The 18,862-nt window shown below is 44.4% G+C and overlaps 3 protein-coding genes across 10 annotated transcripts in view; 2 read left to right on the top strand and 1 right to left on the bottom strand.

Annotated features, from left to right (window-relative positions):
• The first annotated feature begins 162 nt into the window (after positions 1-162).
• Bcas2 (BCAS2 pre-mRNA processing factor) lies at positions 163-2,604 on the top strand. Of its 2 annotated transcripts, XM_071779381.1 has the most exons (4): positions 163-408; positions 601-866; positions 948-1,383; positions 1,418-2,604. In XM_071779381.1, exons 1-3 carry the CDS (start codon positions 334-336, stop codon positions 1,342-1,344), a joined length of 738 nt encoding a protein of 245 aa, XP_071635482.1. In that variant the 5' UTR covers positions 163-333; the 3' UTR covers positions 1,345-1,383; positions 1,418-2,604. The 2 variants fall into 2 exon arrangements, with proteins under 2 accessions (XP_071635482.1, XP_071635481.1); XM_071779380.1 differs by having other exon boundaries at positions 948-2,604.
• The window catches only part of LOC139813706 (colorectal mutant cancer protein), a 39,771-nt gene continuing 22,408 nt past the window's right edge, over positions 1,500-18,862 (bottom strand). For 2 of the 7 annotated variants that reach the window (XM_071779367.1, XM_071779366.1), the window contains exons 2-13: positions 13,517-14,256; positions 6,622-6,883; positions 6,020-6,165; positions 5,702-5,902; positions 5,299-5,487; positions 5,033-5,223; positions 4,529-4,795; positions 4,269-4,464; positions 3,972-4,163; positions 3,494-3,681; positions 3,319-3,421; positions 1,500-2,222 (exon numbers count right to left, since the gene is read on the bottom strand). In XM_071779367.1, coding sequence (XP_071635468.1) covers positions 2,112-2,222; positions 3,319-3,421; positions 3,494-3,681; positions 3,972-4,163; positions 4,269-4,464; positions 4,529-4,795; positions 5,033-5,223; positions 5,299-5,487; positions 5,702-5,902; positions 6,020-6,165; positions 6,622-6,883; positions 13,517-13,759 — 2,289 coding nt within the window. In that variant the 5' untranslated portion in view covers positions 13,760-14,256 and the 3' untranslated portion in view covers positions 1,500-2,111. Of the gene's footprint in view, positions 2,223-3,318; positions 3,422-3,493; positions 3,682-3,971; positions 4,164-4,268; positions 4,465-4,528; positions 4,796-5,032; positions 5,224-5,298; positions 5,488-5,701; positions 5,903-6,019; positions 6,166-6,621; positions 6,884-13,516; positions 16,628-18,862 lie in introns of those variants that run through there. The other 5 variants (XM_071779369.1, XM_071779368.1, XM_071779370.1 and 2 more) reach the window with 4 other exon arrangements.
• Positions 2,750-3,273, top strand: LOC139813712 (ubiquinol-cytochrome c reductase complex assembly factor 5-like). The gene has a single exon (XM_071779382.1). The coding sequence runs from the start codon at positions 2,810-2,812 to the stop codon at positions 3,020-3,022; it is 213 nt and encodes a 70-aa protein (XP_071635483.1). The 5' UTR covers positions 2,750-2,809; the 3' UTR covers positions 3,023-3,273.

Here is an 18,862-nt window from a genome sequence, read left to right as displayed (position 1 = left end):
AAGGAAATCCACTAATCAGAGTCGACTATTCCCCTCTTCTTCCCTCTTAAAGAGGGGAATAGTCGACTCTGATTGGTGGATTTCCTTACGATTTACGTCTTACGTCTTCCGTCGATTTGTGTGTGAAGGCCTTTACTGGGTAGTTTGCTCTCTTCATGTTTCTTACTCCTTGACGTAAAACGTAACGCTTGACAGTTTTGAGTTTGCTTTCGCCGTATTGTCATTGTCCTCTGAAAAGAGGCAGGAGCCAAAATAAAGAAAGAAGAAGAAGACAGTTTGCTTTCAAGGAATTAACACAGAGACTAATTTTACGCAATTTTATTTTAATACATTATGGCAGGAGAAGTGATTGTTGATGCATTGCCGTATATTGATCAAGGATATGATGAACCAGGCGTACGAGAAGCGGTAAATAAGAATTATATTCATTTATATTTTTTTTTTTTTATTTGCTCCTTTTAGGTTAGGAGCGTTAGCGCCTTCAACCCTTATAATATAATAGTAATGTGATAGGTTATACGTTGATGTTATGTTTAGAAAAGTCATCACGTATTTTTTTCATCTCGCGAAATATTTGTGGTTCGATGTTGTGTATTTCAGGCACTGGCGATGGTAGAAGAAGAGACACGACGTTACAGACCGACGAAGAATTATCTGGAGCATCTGCAGCCTCTGTGCATAACCGCTTTCGAGACGGAGATAATGAAGCACGAGTTCGATAGGATGCACAATCGCTTGCCGATGGAAGTGCTCAGCATGAAGCGTTACGAGTTGCCACCGCCTCCGTCTGGCAAGTTGAACGATTTAGCTGCGTGGAACGAAAGCGTGGAAAACAGCAGCGCGCAATTGGAGCATCAAGCCACTAGGTAGACAAAAGATTTCACCGGCGTATCACCCGCCTTCTCCGATTTTTGCATTATCCTCTATATGCTTTTGGGCAATTTTAGAATTTGCAACTTGGAACTGATGATGGATTACGGTTGCGAAGCATGGAAATCCTATTTGGAGGTACTGGTTCAACTACTAGGCCAGGCGCAGAAGCAGCTGCAGACGCTGAGGAAGAAAATTCAGGAGATCAACTGGCAGAGGAAGTCGATGCAGACTCAGGGAGGCGACAAGCTGAGAGCCCTCGAGGCACAGTGGGTCGGTTTGGTGTCTAAAAATTATGAGATCGAGCAGGCTTGCGTGCATTTGGAGGAGGAGATGCAGAAAATCATGATGAGCAAAGAGGCGGTGGAGATCAATGATGTACCGGCGGAGGAAGGGCCCGATGTACCTGAGAATAACGCCACAGAGACTATGGCATTACAGATGCAGCAGCAGGATGAGAATCAGGATGCTTAGTGTAACGTGTAAATCTTGTATATATATATATATATATATGTATATATATATACATATATATATATATAGAGAGAGAGAGAGAGATGATAAATATAACTAATTTGTACAGACACAGTGGATATGTATCAAGTATTTGCGGACGCATTGTCGGGGGATATCTATAATAAAGCACAGTTTATTTCATTATAGTTTACACGTATCACACTTGTGGTTTATGCTTTTACAATATACATATGTACACGGCGGTTATCGATAGCGCGATACACTACTGAATTAATTTTTTGTAATTTATGACTTATGACGTGCTGAAGGGTCTGTTTTATATAGGCTGCTTTTGCGTTCGTGTATCGACACAATTGCACACATTGCGTAGGCCTAGCTGAATCGTTTCTTTTTTTATTCTCGTTAGGAGCAATATATACCTTGATATAATTACAAAGCAAACAGCTAAGCGTCTTTACTTTCGACTATTCAGTGTAAAAAAATATGTGTATGTATGTGTATGTGTGTTTATGTGTGTGTGAGAAAGTTTCAATCTCCTTTTTGCGTTTAATCATGTGTGTGTGGGTACATATATATATATGTGTGTGTGTGTGTGTGTGTGTGTGTGTTGTGTGTGTGTGTGTGTGTGAGAGAGAAAGAGTTTCGATCTCTCCATTTTGCGTTGAATCATAATTTCCTCGTGATGACAGGATAAACATTAAAAGTAATTATTGAATTATTAAGCTTGCACCGTGTGTCATTTTTACCGTTTAATCACTCAACTGTCATAAGGACGTTTCGCTGGCGCCAGAACTTTGAGACTGCAGTGCCATGCTTCCCTTATAGCCCATCGACTCCTCCTCCAGTAAAGCTATTCGTTGCTTCAATGCTTTCACCTGTAATTAATTTAAAAAATAGTACAATATACAATCTGATATATGTCCGATGTGACTTGATGTTTGTTAATATAAATTACAGTTTTCAACACTAGAACTACCAAAGGGGTCACCCGTTTGACATTTCTTAGTAACTTATTACTCATTTTTTAAATATTTTATTTTCTGAAATTTTCCCTGACTGTTATTGAAATTAAATAGACGATTAACTTTATTAATTTGTAAGATTTCTTCGGTGAAAATAAATATAGATTAATCTCTAGCAGTTCTAGTGTTAAATACATCAACGTCACATGTTACATCATCATAGTGCAAAAATTCTTTTTTAATTTATTATAACTCAGAATATAAAATAAAATCTAAACGATTTGTACTCGTATAATGTTTTTATGAAATTTATCCCCTGAAGTGTATTTGCATAATTAAAAATTACTGTATACATATACATATACATATATGTATGTATACATATATAGGTTTGTGTTGTATCAGCGCATGTGCCATTATCAGGAAAAATTCAATATGGCGGCAACCGACTAGCAGAAGGAACGATTGTGCGACCCGGTGAACGAAATTTGGACGGTTCAATGTTCAGTCCAAAATTGAAGAGGATAATTAGTAGACTGCCGGGAAAAGCGCTTGGCGAGTACCGACTGCTGCCGCTATTCTTCATTCTCGGGGCCGCTTTGGAATATTCTATGATCCACTGGCAAGTGGGAGAGGTTAACTTTTACAAGACGTACAAGCGCCGAAGGGTGGAGGAGCTGGTGGAGGAAAGATTAAAGCAGGAACAGGCCTGAAGGCAATTTTTTTGCGCCGACTTTCTATCGCGCGATGCCGGCTAACGTATCCACGTCACGGTACATTATATTCTGTGCAGCAGCACTGGTCACAATGCTAGCTGGCGCACAGTGCGTTCACCAGATCTACACACCGCTCAGCGACCTGGACGATCTGGTCGAGCAGAGACTAAAGGAGAGGCGGGAAGAACTGCAGAAGAAATAGTACTACGGAAGCATGTATCTAGTGTAATAAATTATTACCGTTTTTACGAATGAGTGATCACTACAGATACTTCGCCTATACTTAATCATACCTGCGCAGCGTGTCTCTCTACCATTCCCAGCATCTGTTGCTCCAGCTTCTTTAGCCTGGACTGATATTTCTTCTTGGACTTTTCCAGAGTTTGAACCAGCGCTCTGAGGGACATTTTTATCCTTATTTCGATTATATGTGCGAGTAACGACGGGCAAATTTTCCATGATAATTACCCGTTAGCTCTTTTCAAGTCGTTGACAAGCTCGGCGGACTGCTGATGCCTGAGTTCGGAATTCTTATTGACTTCGTCCAAGGTTGAGATCAATTCCTGCAGGCGTTCCTTCAGTCTTGCCTCCCTGCCCAGCGCCTCGATTAATTCAGATTCCATTCCCTCGCTCTCGTTGTCGCTTAAACTTCGGTCCTAAATGTACTTTTAATTATAGCCGAGCCGCGGAAAGGGAATAATTTGAAGATTATACGCAGATAGTTTTTAACTGACTCAACTGACCACATTTATTGAATTAAAATCATAATTTTTTTGTGAGTCTATCATATTACCGAGTCTATAATTTTTATTCACATTTAAAAACGATCAAAATCCATGATCGAAATGTCATGATTTTAATTCAATGCCAGTTGAGTCGATAAAATCTACCTGTGTTAATTATTTATCGAAGCAATGTCATTGTTTTTGAAGATTATACACGATACCTTGTTTGTCGCCATCGCAAGCATAGCTTCCGCGTCGCTCAGCTGGCCCTGAAGATGCTGTATGGTGGCGTGTTGCGCCGCGATCTGCGTGTCACGTGCGTTCAACTTCAATTCTATCGTAGCGCGTTCCTTCTCCAGAAGAAACACTCTGGCGCGTAACTCGGCCTTGTCTTCTCGCATGGCCATTAATTCCTATGAAAATATTGAATTCTTGTAAAATAAATTTTACATATGTTGAACTTTCGTTTCAAATTCTAAAATTCTTTCTCTTAAGTTTTAATTTAACTAGATACCGACCTGCATGAGTACGGCAGTCTCCAAGTCGAGTTTCCTGGCCTCCGCCAGAGAGATGGTGTTCTTTGAGTTCAAGGGTTCCGCGTGCACGCTCTCCAGCTCGACCGCCGTCGATCTGACCATTGTACGTTCTCCCTTCAGCCTTCCGATGTGTCTCCTGAGTCGCTGTTCGTCCTCCACGCTCCACGTTATTTCCGATCTACCGAAAAGGCATTTATTATGATAAAAAATTGCACACTCTACGCACGACGTGAAATACCTACTCGTCTGACAAGACCATGCTGTCCTCCCACGGAGCGCCTAGCGTATTAGTACAGTCGTTCTCGAGTCTATTTAGGACGTGATACGCAACGTTTTCGGCTGCCCTTCTATTATCGATTGTCACGCTATTTCTCTCGGTGGAGAGCGCAATTTCGCTCTCCAGCAGAGCGACTAGAACATCGTAGGCCTCGATCGCGCGATCGCTGTACGAAAGTGCGAGTCGCAACGCCGTCGCATTCGACTCGTACTTGCCGACTAATAAGCTTAACCTGGAACGTCGAAAAAAAAATAGTTATTTGTGTAACAATTGCTGTAAGATGGAAATTGGACGTGCACGTCCAATTTTCAACTTAACACACGTGTTACACACCCTATTTTATATTACAAGTGCGTGGAAAGTGGTCTATCCCGCGCGCGTCGCGCGCGGAATGGGCCACTTTCCACGCACGTGTGACATAAAAAGATTATTTCACGCGTGTCATTCGTATCATTTTTGACAAACGTACCTATCGCATTGCGCCTTGCTTTCGTGCAACGTGAGCGCGAGGACCGCGTTGTTCGCCCGCGCGTGCTCGAGTCTGCTGTTCAACCGTTCCGTCTCGACCTCGAATTGCTTTTCGGAGCCATTCAATTCCTGCAGGTTGGATTGCTCCAAGAGATCCGACACGAGGTGCTCGGCGACCATTGTGGAGCACACCTGATATATGTTAGAATATAATTACGCGTTTGCTGTGTGTGAAAATTAGAAAGAAAGATAAAATGAAATTCGTACCCCAAGATTAGTGATGTCCGGGCCGGTAATGTGCCTCTCATCCGTCCTCCTCAATCTCACCCTCTCTGCCATTTTAAGAACCGGCGGCTCCTCCCTCGTTACGCTCTTTGTCGGAGGTGTCTGTAGCGGTGGCAAGAGCGGCGAGCACGGTGCCGTCAAAGGTTCCGGCGAGCTGGTGTTGCCTCTTGTCTGCGGAGAGAAGAGGCGGGGCATGAAAGGATGAAACAAAGGGACACGTTAAATGGAGGGAATTATTGCATTTTATTAACATCTCTTTGTTTCCTCGATTTTTATTCTTTGCCATTCTTTCAATTGTCTTGATTAATATTAATTTTGTTTTATTAAAATATCAGTTTCTCTCGTATTTTTATGAGAGACCGATTTCCGGAAGACTGCTGCTCACTCTGAGTTCTCGACGTGGCGAATCGCTGCTCGCCGTTTGCCTCTGGCTTTTGAAATGAACAAGTTGTGCCTGCAGACTCGTGATCTCCGCCCGTAACGCCGTGATCTCTTCCTGCAGCGTCGCGACGGCGACGCTCTGGCACGACGCCGCTTGCTGCGTTGGCTCGGGAGTCGGTAACGCGGCCGGACTGTCCCTACCATTCTATATTAAAAATAATAATGCATTTTTTAAAAGAGATATATTAAATATAAAATATACCCTCCAAACATTAGGTATATATATTACGTTCAAAATTGAAACCTTAAGAGTTCCTTTTACCTCTGCCGGTCGATTCTCGTCTTCGCAGCAGCTGGAATCGGCGTCCCCCAGGGTACGATCGCCATCTCCATGGTTGTCCCCACCGCCCTCGCTCTCCTCTACCGGGTTGGTGATGGAACCCTCGGCGTCCCTGCTCGTCTCGACTTCTACGCATTTATTAAGACCATCTCAAATTGCGGCCATCGACGATTAATACGCTCTACAATATGCGATTCGGAGAAACGAATCTACTCCATCAGCCTCGGTTATTTATCGGAATAAACGATCGTCTCTCGCGACAGTGCGCGCCGATGCCGACGGTATGCGGCGCGTCGCGAGGCCCTAAGTAATCGCTCTTCTTCTCGGTATCGAGAAGGGGGACCGGGGGAATCGAGAGCGCGCGCTACCGAGAGCTATTGCTATTGTTACTGTCGGTGCCTGGAGAGAGATTCGCTGATTGCCCGCCGGGGAATTGGCCGTGGCACTCGTTACTCGAAGGTTCGCCAAGGTTCTCTTCCCTCTCTCGCTCTTCGTGGAGCGAAATCGATACGCAGAATCGCGATACTCTCTCCCGGTGTGTTCGTAATCGTAAGGCGGGATGAAGAGAAGAGCTGGACCCTTACCGGACTCGTCCTCCTCGGCAATTACGGTGGCGCGATGCCGCTCCAGCTGTCTGCCGAGCTCGGCGATGACGGAATGCAACTCGGTGAGCCGCTCCTCGTGCCGCGCCGCCTGCTGTTCCGCCCGCTGCTCGGCGCGGGCCGCCTGGACCTCCGCCCGCATCAGCGCGGCCTCGGTCGTCTCCCGCGCGCGAGTAGCCGCCACCAGCCGCGAATTCAGCTCGGCCACCTCGGATCGCAGGGAGGAGAGCGCAGCCGCGTGGAGCTGCAAAAGGAAATTCATTTATTTTATATGTATATTTTTTTATTTATGTGTATAAACATAAAAAGATTAAAAAAGATCCGAGTTAATGCACATATAATTATAATTACATCAGCAAAAGACGCAAAAAGATGTTGAAAGAAGAATATGAGAATAACAATTTTTTAAGTCAATAAAAAAAAGAGAGAGATAAGATCTAACGAAGACAGTAAAATAATAAATGCTTAAAAGAGCTAAGAGACATATGAAAGGAAGTGCACGCGATCGAAGAATTTGACCTCCAGTAAGCATATCCAAGGGTTTGAATTTAGGAACTACGAATTCTTCATAAAAAATGAATTGGAATAAGTTTACGGACTATTTGGACTATAAACGTTAGATATAATATTTAAAAAATTATGAGTACTCTTTAGAATAAGAGCATTTATGGGAATTGTGAGCAAATTTCAAAATTCCAGGCTCTTTTATATTTCCCTGATTATATTTCTCTAACCAATTTAAATTTCCATGACTTTTCCCGGTTTTCCAGGTCTGTCAGGCAACCCTAAAATTATAAATGGTATTTTACCTGGAATCTGACGCTAATTGCAATCTAAAACGGGCTTAATTTCATTTGATGTATAATAATTAATATAAACGAGTTTCACGTTCATCTGTGACTCTCGTAGATCAATCTATCTAATCGAATTAAATGTAATTTTCTTATCGTAAATGCAATTGTTACGAAAGATTTAAAATAGCATTGAAATAGCGCGTAGATATTTACAATTAGCGTGTGAGTCAGGTCTGTTCGCCCATTTACATTCGGTTATGTAATTTTGACGAGCGCGATCATTACCGCGAATCGAACGAGATCTCTCGGCTGTTATAGAGAGAATTAAACAGCGCGTATCATTAACGTGGATCAGGATACATTATGAATCCGTTCGCTTCCATTTATTCCCGCGGATAATTGTGATTTCTTCTCACACGGGAAGTGCGTAAAAAAAAAGAATTTGCGTTCAAATACGGGCGTCCTTCGTACATGCAACCAGCCGTGTCGGACGGTTACGAGACATCAACAACTTCGTTATCGGTAATTTCCAAGCGTTTTGCGAAGAGGAAGCAGGGGGCAGGTTGCAATGCATAAAAACGCGTCGGTCGCGCGGCGACGCGACATTCATCTCTGGAACATCCTTGGTACCACATCGACGTTAGTGCGAGTTGGAACTTTCTGTGCGAAGAGCTCAGGTAACGTCGAGTCGCTTGGCGAACCGAGAAAGATCCTGTCGCGATCGTCATCCTCGGCAAGCGGAAATTTTTCACTTTACTTCGATCTCCATCTCAGTCTCTCATGAATTGTCATTAATTTGATAGTTTTATTTATTGTCACATTGTTAATTCGCACTGTTATTTGTCGCGCGACAACGCATCAATGATATTTTGTACTATTTTGTTCATTTTATTTCAATCTTTACTTACAATTAGTTTTCTCATTTGCATTCTTTTTAATTGATCCAATTTTACTATAGCTGAATTCCGATATTTACTGTCAGCAACTGTCAGTACTGAGACTCTACAGTATACGTGACATAAAATATAGAAAAATATTATAGATTTTTAATACTGACAGTGAATATCGGAATGTAATCTATATTTATCACATTTATAATTCGCATCATTATCTTCTGCGCGATAATGCAGATTACGTCTCATGTTCTCGCATGACAGGTGACCGAAGTTAATCAAGGATGAAGCTAACTGTCGTCCTGCTGATGGCCATCGCCGTCGTATTCGTGACGGCGGCCGATGATGGGGTCGATGAGGAGGACTTCATACACCTGCCAGGAAAAACTTGCGAGGATGCACCGCAGTGTCCCGACAACAGACCCTGCGTGATGGCTCCACCTCATTGCAACGTTGGCACTTGCGGCACAGATCCGGTACCGACGTGCGGCAAAAAGCCAAAAATGTAGTAAAATCCTGAACGCGCGAGCTCGAAGGGAGCCCTATATTGTATCTTGACACGATGCTGCTTCTTACGATTAATAAAACATATTGTTGTCGATGACGAAAAAAATCATTGTGTGCGCGCATAAATCCGATACATTTAAGCAGATCCGATCCGCGAGGGAACGTTTCGCGCGGCGAGCTCTCCGCGTGCCTCGCGATGTCTCGCGATGTTTCATTCACGGAGGATCCTCTCTCGTTCGGTTAAGGTCAGGGGTGCGCGAGCGCGAGCGTGTGTCGACCCAGGGCAAACACAGGGGGACACGACGGACGGAGTGTAATTCAAACAAAAAGCAATCAAGGATTCAATTACAAGGCCGGTCGGCCGTGCGGCGGTTTGCAGTTTCATCGGCGAGTAAGGTCACGAGCGAAGAGATTCGATTACCCAACTCGCTTTCGTATACATCGGACCGTCCGCTCGCAATTAATTTAGATATAATTTTCATCCTACCCTTTTCTTTTGCGAAACGTCGGGAGCGCGAAGTAATAAATAATTACTCGGTGGAAGATAGATTTTACTTTTTTTTTCTAGATCAGCGAGTCTTAAGACGGTCGATATTTGCTGTAGTCTATTTAAATGTAAAGTTTCTGGACAAAGTCTCACGCGATGCTCAAAAAGGCGCTCCGAGTGCAGTCGGATAACGTGCGAAGGAGCGTGCACGATGTTCCTCAACGGAGTAACTTTCCGTGTTGTTGTGAAAAAAAGAAGAAGAAGAAATGCGCGCACGAGCCGAGGTGCCGGGCAACAGAGAGAGAGACCCCCGTGGACCATATACCATTAACCTACATCGAAAAGAGCCGGTTGCATACAAATGACGGCGTCTTATATCGCGAGTGGGTGAGATACGGGGGAGGGAGCGAGGCGAAGAAAAGGGAGGGTGAAGAAAAATGGAAGACGTTGGATATTTTCGCGGTCCAGCGAGCCGAGCGACGCGCGATACCTTTTTCTCCGATGATACGGCACGAGCTTCAAAGCTATTTCTGATCCGAGGTACGATCGTACCGTGCGATTGTTGCGCTTTTGCAAGCGAAGTGCTCTCTTTGTGCACGCGTCTTTTCGGAAAGGCGTTGCCTTTCGAGGAAAATTAAATCTGGCACAATAACGCGATGCGTAACACTGTGTTAGATCAATATTATGAACGAGATATTTGCGATGTGACGGTAATGATTTTCATTCGACCCGACTGGCCACATTTATTAAATATAACCGTCACGACGTTTCAATATCTTGAGATAAAGACTAAAACCAATGGTGAGTTATTTACTGGCGAAGCAAAGTTTATTTTTGGTTTAATTAGCGATGTAACATTAATCCGAATAATGTAGAAATTATGACCAAATTAATTCTTACGATGAGAAAATAACGCGACACGTCTACTTGCGTTTCAAAACCATCAGTTTCCTCTGCTTTAAGGTTTTAGGCCTCTAGTATTTTCCTGGTACAGGCCTCTCGATTTTTTCCTCTGGATTTCTGAGAGGCTTTTCCTTTGCGCTTGGCTTTCAGACATAAATTATCCTCGAGCGCATCCGATAAGCGACTGCGAAATTGCGCCGACGTTTATCGGCTTATTGCCGCGCGCGCAGTGTCGGTGCAGACTTAGCGCATATTCGTCGGTGTCAACCAACTCATAAACGTTAACGATATGGCCCCTCCGGCTGAACTTTACGGCGGTATGCGACCCGGTGCCGGTGGCTTGGCGGTCGCGATGTACCTGGCAAATGCCTCAATTCCGCGCGCTACGGAACGCGCAACGGTGCAACGCAACGGTAGGTGTTTGCTGGTTTCACGGTTCGCGCGTGTTTTGCCAGCCACGCATGAGCGAAGATCTATTACGGAAATCGTCGGGCTCTTCGTCGTGCAATTTGGCGCGATCCCCGTACGACCGCGACGGTGCAATCGTTTCCGCGATCGCGGTACGAAAACCGCGGTGGTTTTGCGATTACTTCTCACCGCGCCCTTCTTCCCATCGCGATTTACACCGCTCGAGAATTGTTCGATCGTCGACTCGCGGAGACTCGCATCCATTTGTTTGCTTTCCGTTTGATCCTTTCCGCTTGATCTCCGAAAGCGAGAATTGGATCATGTAGTCTCTTCGTTTTCGCACCACATCGTTTTAATCATCAACTGTGAATGTGAAGTCTCTAATGTCCATTTCTACCAATGCAAGTAAATTTTAATCTTGGTTTAACTTACTTTTCATCTTTTTCTAGTTCTAAAAGTTAGAAAAAGATAAGAAGTAACTTAAACCAAAATTAAAGTAAAATCTACGTTTGTGTAGAAATGGATGTAAAACTTTTACTACTTATGTCGTAATTTTGATCAATTCTTCCTTTTCTAGAAAAAACAGATGAAACTTAATTCTGTGCGCATTTACATAATAATGAAAAATACAAGAAACTGTAGCAGCAGATATGTATGCAGAGTGGAGAGTAATTAATTTTGTTACTTTATCTTCATATCCAAAATAGGAATCCTCGGGATTTCATATTCGCTAGTGTGTAGTTTTCAGAGTTAAGGGTTAAATATCGCGTCTAATCTTGGAATGAGTAACGTTTATATAAAGCACGACGCCAAGTTTATCTCGGAAATTTTATATCTCCGTGGAGATAAAATAGGCGTTCTATTAGTAACGGGGAGTCATTTGAGAAAACGTATAGAAATAACTTTTGCTTGCAATATAAAAACACTTTCGATATAACTTTTCAAGCGCAATTCAACGCGGCCCATATATCATTTAGAAAGATCTAGACTGCGTTTCAGCTAGCGATGGCTCGAATCGTTTTATCGGATATTACTCGGAAGTAATTTTCGCAAAAGTTACGCCTCCCGCGAAGGGAGAGAAACGACGAAAGTTTTCCGTCAGTCGTAACCATCGTGAGATTAGCCCGGGAGAAATTTGTCGAAAAAAAAACTGAGGGTGCACGAGGAGACGCCGCGTCCGTGGAGACACCGATGAGAGAAGGGTGTGTGGTAACACTCTAGGATACACGTCGTAAATATTGGAAGCACGTGGAAGTGCGAAACAAAAGCTTAATCTGCTTCCGTATTACGTGGTGAAATTGCACAAGGTGATAAATTATGAAAGCCGACCGTCATAAATCGTACAAAGATATTCCTTCTTATCATTTTTCAGCTTTCCAGATCTCTAAGAATGTTAAGAGCTCATCTGAATAGATACGATTACGATAACTTTTCTGGATTTTCTCGCAACCTGTTCAATTTTATGAAAATATAAATTTGTACCTTAGAGATAAAGAATCATACCTCTATCGTTATAAATGTATAGAGAAAACAGGATTTATAAAGTTTGTTATTTCCATGAAAATTTCCAATATGATATTTTTTTAAATTGTATCTTAGGAACGTTGTATCTTATAGTAATAATATGGACATAAGACTCTTTATCATTATACAATCTAAGCACTTTGTATATTGGAAAAAGTAAATTAAAACTGAAGACAAGATTCTTTTACCTTTAAAGTACAGAAATACAGAATAGTTATTTGTGTAACAAGTGCTGTAAGATGAAAATTCGCCTTCGACTCGCCTTCGGCTCGTGCGTCAACTCCGCACCCGTGAATTTTCATCTTTACGCACGGCTTGCACACCCTATTTTATTAATATTATACTTATATAAAATAATTTCTTCGGTGGTAACTTTCGAGATCTCAATTTGACGTAGAAAAATTAATGTAGAACGCAATGCAAAGTTTTTCCAGCGGGTGTTAATGCGCAAGGGCAATCCCGGAAAGAGAGCCGCGGAATTCATTATTCGCGAATGAGGCAAAGCGCTGTCGGATTTGTCCGCGCCGGCTCTCTCATTATGACTGACGTGCAATTTATCGAGTAAAAGTTCTTTTGTGTTTTCGTTTGTGTGACTGACAGCGGCGGCGCGGTGATTTATCGTCGCGCGCGCAAGCTCGACTGCAAAAGCCGCGGAGATCTGTAAAGAGCAATGCCTGGCAATGCCTGCCTGCCTGCCTGTCGTGTATCGACCTCGTTGACAGGTCTCTCTGACGGCGTATATCAAGACGCGACGTCATATCGCGGGCGCGAATGGAAAAAGTTAGCATCGCGCGATAAATCAGCCTCCAAATCCTACGCGTCCTCGCGACAGATATACGAGGAGCGATATGGTAAGTAACGATATGATCGAGGACGAGATCGAAATTGAAGGAATTATAGTTGTCTTTTCCCCCCGAAAAATCTTCAGAAAATAATTTAAGATTTTTTTAATTCAATTCACGGATAGCGAGTTAGCGGATTCCTTTGCGTGAATATTAATTTCTTAAAATAAAAAAAAACCTCGAGCTTTAACTACGTATATATGTTGAAGCATAGATTTAATTCTAGATTTCTACACTGGAAAAAAAAATTAGTATTTGCGAGAAAATAGATTTCTTTGAATTTAGTTTCCTTGATTCAAAGAAGTATTGGGTAAATTCAAAAAAACATTTTTCTGAGTTTAAAATATTTTCTTGAATCTACTTAATACTTCTTTGAATTAAGAAAATTAAATTCAAAGAAATATATATTTTTACAAATAATAATTTTCTTTTCGGTGTAGTGTTCTTTCTTTTTCTCAACCTTGCGCTCTCTCTTTCACCTACCTATACATCGTCTAAGACCGGGCCGGGAAAACTTACTGCATTTTGCATGTCCTTATTGGCCTCGACCTGTATGGGCACAGTCTTATCGGGTCGGCGATCATTGGGACAGCAGAGCCATGACCTAGACCTGGTGAGCCCCCTGGACTCTTCCTCCTCGTCCTCGGCGACTTCCTCGTCCTCCGTGGTCGCGCAGTGAACGTAGACGAGGTCATCGCGACGCAGCGGCGGCTCGAGAATGGCCTCTTTCGCGGCCAAGGTTGGCACGTGGCCGGAAAGCATCTGCACCGGATAGCGCGGCGATTGTTGCTGCTGCTGGTGCTGCTGATGCTGACGCTGAGACTGAGGTTGCTGATGCTGATGCTGCAGCTGCACGTGCTGCCGATGCAGGTGGTCCACGTAGTAGCGCGGCTCCGCCGAGCCATTGTTTACGGCTACCGCGAAACCCGCCACGTTGAATTCCGAGAGCTGCGAGCTGCTGGCGACCCAGGACGCTCCTCAGGAAAGCATCTTCCGCGCCGTTCCGCGCGATGTAATCTCAGATCGATCGCGATCGAGACACCGTCTCGATCGTCGCTCGCACGATCGAACGATCGTCACTGCCGCCGCCGGCCGGCTGTCCTCCTCCTCCTCCTACTGCTTCTTCGCCTCTTCGAGTTTCGTTTAATTTACTTTCGATCTTATTATATACTTTCCGCCTGGTCCGCCCATCCGAGATCACGCGGCTGTGTCGGAGCAAATGTTGCAGCGATCAAATTGCGGCGGAATTCGCCGGCTGGCTGGATACGCGCGAGGAGGAAATGATCAATGAATGTTTAACGAATGCTTTTGTTTATTCAATGGTGAAAGGTTATCCGAGACCGCGAGAAAGCTGGCGGAGTAACGGGATCCGCGCGCTGTTGGATGCGCGTCGGTTCGCGAGTTAATGTGGATTAATGCAGCGAGCGCGGACGTCCGATCCAAGTGTAACGCGATACACGCTATATACCGCACACGTTTATCCTACATTCGCGAATATATGCGCGTAAATAAAATATTTTTGAACGGAGAAAATGGGGGAGATTTTATGAATAAAGCGACAGCGCGCGCGCGTGGAGGGATTTTGCGTTCATCACGTCGAGAGAATGCATGGAGTGTCACGATTCGCGAATGAGATACGCACTACATCGATGCTAGACACTTCGCACATGGTATTGATCGACTTCTATTTTGGACTCGCATCACATATATTTTTCGTGTACTCGCTCGCTCCTGGTCCGCGCCACGCGGCTTTTGCGCATGGTCTAACAACGTTAGCCGGCGTTTGTGCGTCCGAATCGATACATTGTTTTCGAAATACCACTTGACCGAAATTACGCAACAATTAATAGCCAATTCGCCGATTAAATCGTCATTAAGAAAACACAGAATTGATCAATCAACGAATTCAGGCGCAAGTTGAATTCTTTTTTTATTTGGGATACTCGCGCAATACTTTTTGCCTAATTCAAAGATTTTAAAGAAGATCCGATAGCAATTAAAAAATGACATTTCAGGGCGGAAAAAATTTCAGCGCGACGATCTCGAAATCAGACTCCCACTCGTCGCGAGTTCATTTTTTTTCGAGACAGTTAACGAGCTCGCCGTGACGCGACGACGTTCGTTAATTATTCATCAGCCGGCGTCCGCGAAACCGTAAAATGTCGTTTCGCGGATCGAATTATTTTCGGGGATTAAAATTCGCCGCGTAAACTGATCCGAGCATCGGGGCCCGCCCTAAATATCTAAAATATTCAGCGCATTTAAAACGCCCCGCGCATCGCGTGCCATTAAAGCTTAAATGCGATTTATCTATCGCTCGTCGCGAATGCATGTTCTGCAGCGAGCGCGCTGGAGGGACGATCGATCGACGCCAACTTTTTTCCCCCCTTTCGTTAACAGGACCATCGCGCATCGCGCCGACGTGACCGGTTTATGTTACATCCTTTCCGCGCGATACTGGGCCAACGAGAAAACATTCCTGCCCTCGTGCGCCGAGGAGGTTCCCGGGGAGGGTGGAGGCGATGACGGACGCGGAAACTTCCGAAAACAACCCCTTCTTGCCCGCGGCAACCCAATTTCGTCGTTGCGTTCTCGCGAAACTTCCTCGGCCGACGATCGACGGCCGTTCTCGGCGCGGCGTAAATCTCTTGGGCGGCGCAAAAATATATATCTGCATATATCGGCATAAATTCCCGCCCGCGCCGGTCGTTTTTCGCGATTACGCGGCGCTGGTGGATGAGACGCTCGATAAAACTGGCTAAATAACGAGCACGCTCGGGCTAACGACAGTCGGAGCAGTCTCTAAAGTAGATACGGAAACTCCGCTTTTAATCCCGGCTGCAAGAAGCGGGCCGTGTCGGGACCCGTCGCGGGTTCGATTAACTCCTTCTTCACGCTCGAGCCCATTGAACTCGAGTGAGTTCCTAGCTTATGAAGTAAACGACGAAGCTGCATGCGCTCTTGGTTCAAGCGCGTCGGTCACGTACCACGTTAAAAATCTTTCGGAAAATTGATCTATTTTAGTTTTCTCTCTTTCTCGTGAAACGCGTAAAGCGCTAAAAAAAAGACCTGTTGAATTCGAAAAATGTGTGCGCTAAAAAAGCGAATGAAATATGCAACTCGGATAGGTGTGGGCGTCGAATATATGGTCTTGTTAAAAAATACCGACGAGAGAAACGAGAATTTTAATAAATCATCCGCTACCCACGGTGGCTGTTTGTCCTCGCGACGCCCACGAAGATTCACGAAGCGTTATGCGTAATTGAGTTCGCACCGGCCTTAAGTAGCCAGGATCTCCTTGGTCTAGAAACTCTTCAATTATTATTTAACTATTCAGGCCCACGTTACGCGCGATGGAAACCGCAAGGTGTGCAACATTCCGAAAAACACGAGCGAACTTTCCGACCATTAATTCGGAGTTGCGATTCGCATTTGCGCGCGTCTTGCCATGCTGTCTCATTAAATCGGACGATGAACCTCGCAACAACCAGACTGAAAATGAATTTTAGACCACTCGAGAAAGGAGAAACGAGAAAATGACATATCGATAGTTTACGGTAAATAATACCCGCGTAAACAATCGCGTAATGACAAGGAGATACGTTTCGATCAACGACAGGTGACGAGAAAAAAATTTTTCCCGGAAAAATCGAGATTCCGTAGGAATAAGAGAGAAGAGAGATGAGAGTGCGGATGATACGTGTCCTCGGCAGACACGTTCTTATCGTAACTCGCAGCTCGCGGAAATAAAAATAATCGTCGCGTAACGGCGACGTTGAAATTCCGGAATTCCGCGGCGCGTAAACGAGTCGCGGAGTCGCCACTCTTATCAGCCGTGCAGCCCCGTTAATTAAACGAGTTAATTACGCGAGATGGTGCGTCGGGAGAACCGCGAATTTAGGAGAACGCACCGGCCGCGGCGACGACGACCGGCCGGACGAACGCTAATTGCGGACGATCAACGGTATCGCGGATGCGAGGGCGCATAGAACATGGTTTTAACAAACCCACGGTGAACGTACTAATTTGCTGAAGTTGCAACGGAACTGGCTATAGAAGACAATTTAATTTAATTTTACATGATCAGTGGCGCATGCGTTTAGTTCCCTGAAATTAAGACAAGTATTGAAGCTCGAATGAACAAATAATTAACTCTCCGTCTATATACGTTTTTTTGCACCGTTGGAGTGTATACGTGGGTCTGTGACGCTATTTCTCCTTACCTTAAAGCATTTAGAAAAATCTGAAAAAAATTCACAAAACATCTGTCTACATTGCAGTTGATAATTTTATAGTCATTTTGATAATCGTTTATTTAATATTTTCTGGCAGGCTTGCAAGTTTTACAATTATACGAGCAGATATCATTTTGGCTCGAACGTAGACTCATGTATACAGACGGAGGGTTAAATTAAAACGAGACGACGAAAGAAGGTATTTTCATGAGACACGTCGATTCTTATCCTAAGATTGTACAGATTCGAGATTTTGCGGAGGCCAAGAACGCGACGAGGGTGAAAACGTCTCGGAAATCAACGGAGAGGGAGAAAGGCGTAATCATTGCGCGATTCACGCACGCGAGTCGTAGGTCGCGGGTCATAAAAGGTCGCGCAAAGGGGGGGCGGCAACGGATGGATATTACATGAATAATTAGTGCACGGAGTACGCGCGTGTTTAAGCACGTGTGTGTGTGTGTGTGCATGCAACGCATTTCGGAGAACGCATAAGCGGGTTTCGTCCGCGAGTGTGCGAGTAATCGTCACGGGACGACGACCCGACGACTGCGTCGCCGGGGCCGGGTGTCGTTCGGCAATTAAGCACCGTACCCGCGCGAGTGACGCGCGTCATTCGTCCGGCGCGCGTTTATTAATACCGTCGCAAAAAGAGCCGCACAATTAAGGAGCTATGCACGCGCTCGCGAGAGCGGTCGAGCTGTGAAAATAATTTCCGCGTAATTCCGGATAAACTCGGCGAATAATATAATTAACGCGCGATTTTTCTGCCAAATTTAACACTGTTAAATTCGTAGAGCCAAATTGTATTCAATTTGAGTAATTTTTAATCATTTCTATAAGTCGCCGTTGCTCTTACTCAATATGTCATTAACTTAATTAAAACAATGTTGATTTAACTAAGTGGAGTTAAAATAATACTGTTTTGTGTTAAAATAATAAATTTCGATACACATGATAGTTGAAAATAACAAAATGTTATTTAATCAAGGTATTTTAATTTCATTCTTTAATAATGGAGCATCGCGATTTCAACGAAAGCGACGCGAAATTATTCTTTCTCCCCGTTTTCTTCTAGCGCAAGACGAATAAAGCTTCTCCACGGGACGATCGATTTAAATATACGAGCGTACACCGCCGCGTGCGTACGCACCGCCGTGCGCTTATCGTATCGCTTAAGTGGCCCTTTCTTGAGCGAGGGCTCAACGAGTGCCTTTCTTTAATTGCGCGGCGCTCGACGTGGCTCCGCGAGTCTCTTTTCCAAACGGAGCACGGGCTGCAAAAAGCCCATCAAAGAGTTAAGGAGGAGGAGGAAGGCTTCCTCCTCTCCCTGGCCGTCTCATTGGATCTCTCAATTTCCGTCTCTCCCGTGGCGCACCTTCGTAGCTTCTTTTTTCAAAGGGAACAAGAAGAAGAGCACGAAGAGAGAGCTCACTCTCTCTTTTCCTCTCGTCCTCTCTCTTTCTCGCGGATGGGGAACGCGGAAGGGACGGCGCCTTGCGCGGAGACTAGTTTATTAAACCCGTTACCGATCCCTGAAATCGCTGTCTGACAACGTTTTTTATTTTCCTAAGAAAAGGAATGAAGGATCTCGCGCGCGTGCGTCGGTCCAAAAATTCCATCTCCTTATAGC

This window comes from Temnothorax longispinosus, chromosome 5 (assembly GCF_030848805.1).
Source record: "Temnothorax longispinosus isolate EJ_2023e chromosome 5, Tlon_JGU_v1, whole genome shotgun sequence".
Taxonomy (NCBI): Eukaryota; Metazoa; Arthropoda; class Insecta; order Hymenoptera; family Formicidae; genus Temnothorax; species Temnothorax longispinosus.
The sequence above is the reverse complement of the archived record's forward strand: the minus strand, read 5'-3'. Positions and strand labels throughout refer to the sequence as shown.

Coding starts and splice junctions, on each gene's coding strand:
- Bcas2 (XM_071779381.1), top strand. CDS start 334: ATGGCAGGAGAAGTGATTGTTGATGCATTGCCGTATATTGATCAAGGA. Junction 409..600: donor AACCAGGCGTACGAGAAGCG/GTAAATAAGAAT, acceptor TGTGTATTTCAG/GCACTGGCGATGGTAGAAGA. Junction 867..947: donor TTGGAGCATCAAGCCACTAG/GTAGACAAAAGA, acceptor GGGCAATTTTAG/AATTTGCAACTTGGAACTGA.
- LOC139813712 (XM_071779382.1), top strand. CDS start 2,810: ATGTTCAGTCCAAAATTGAAGAGGATAATTAGTAGACTGCCGGGAAAA.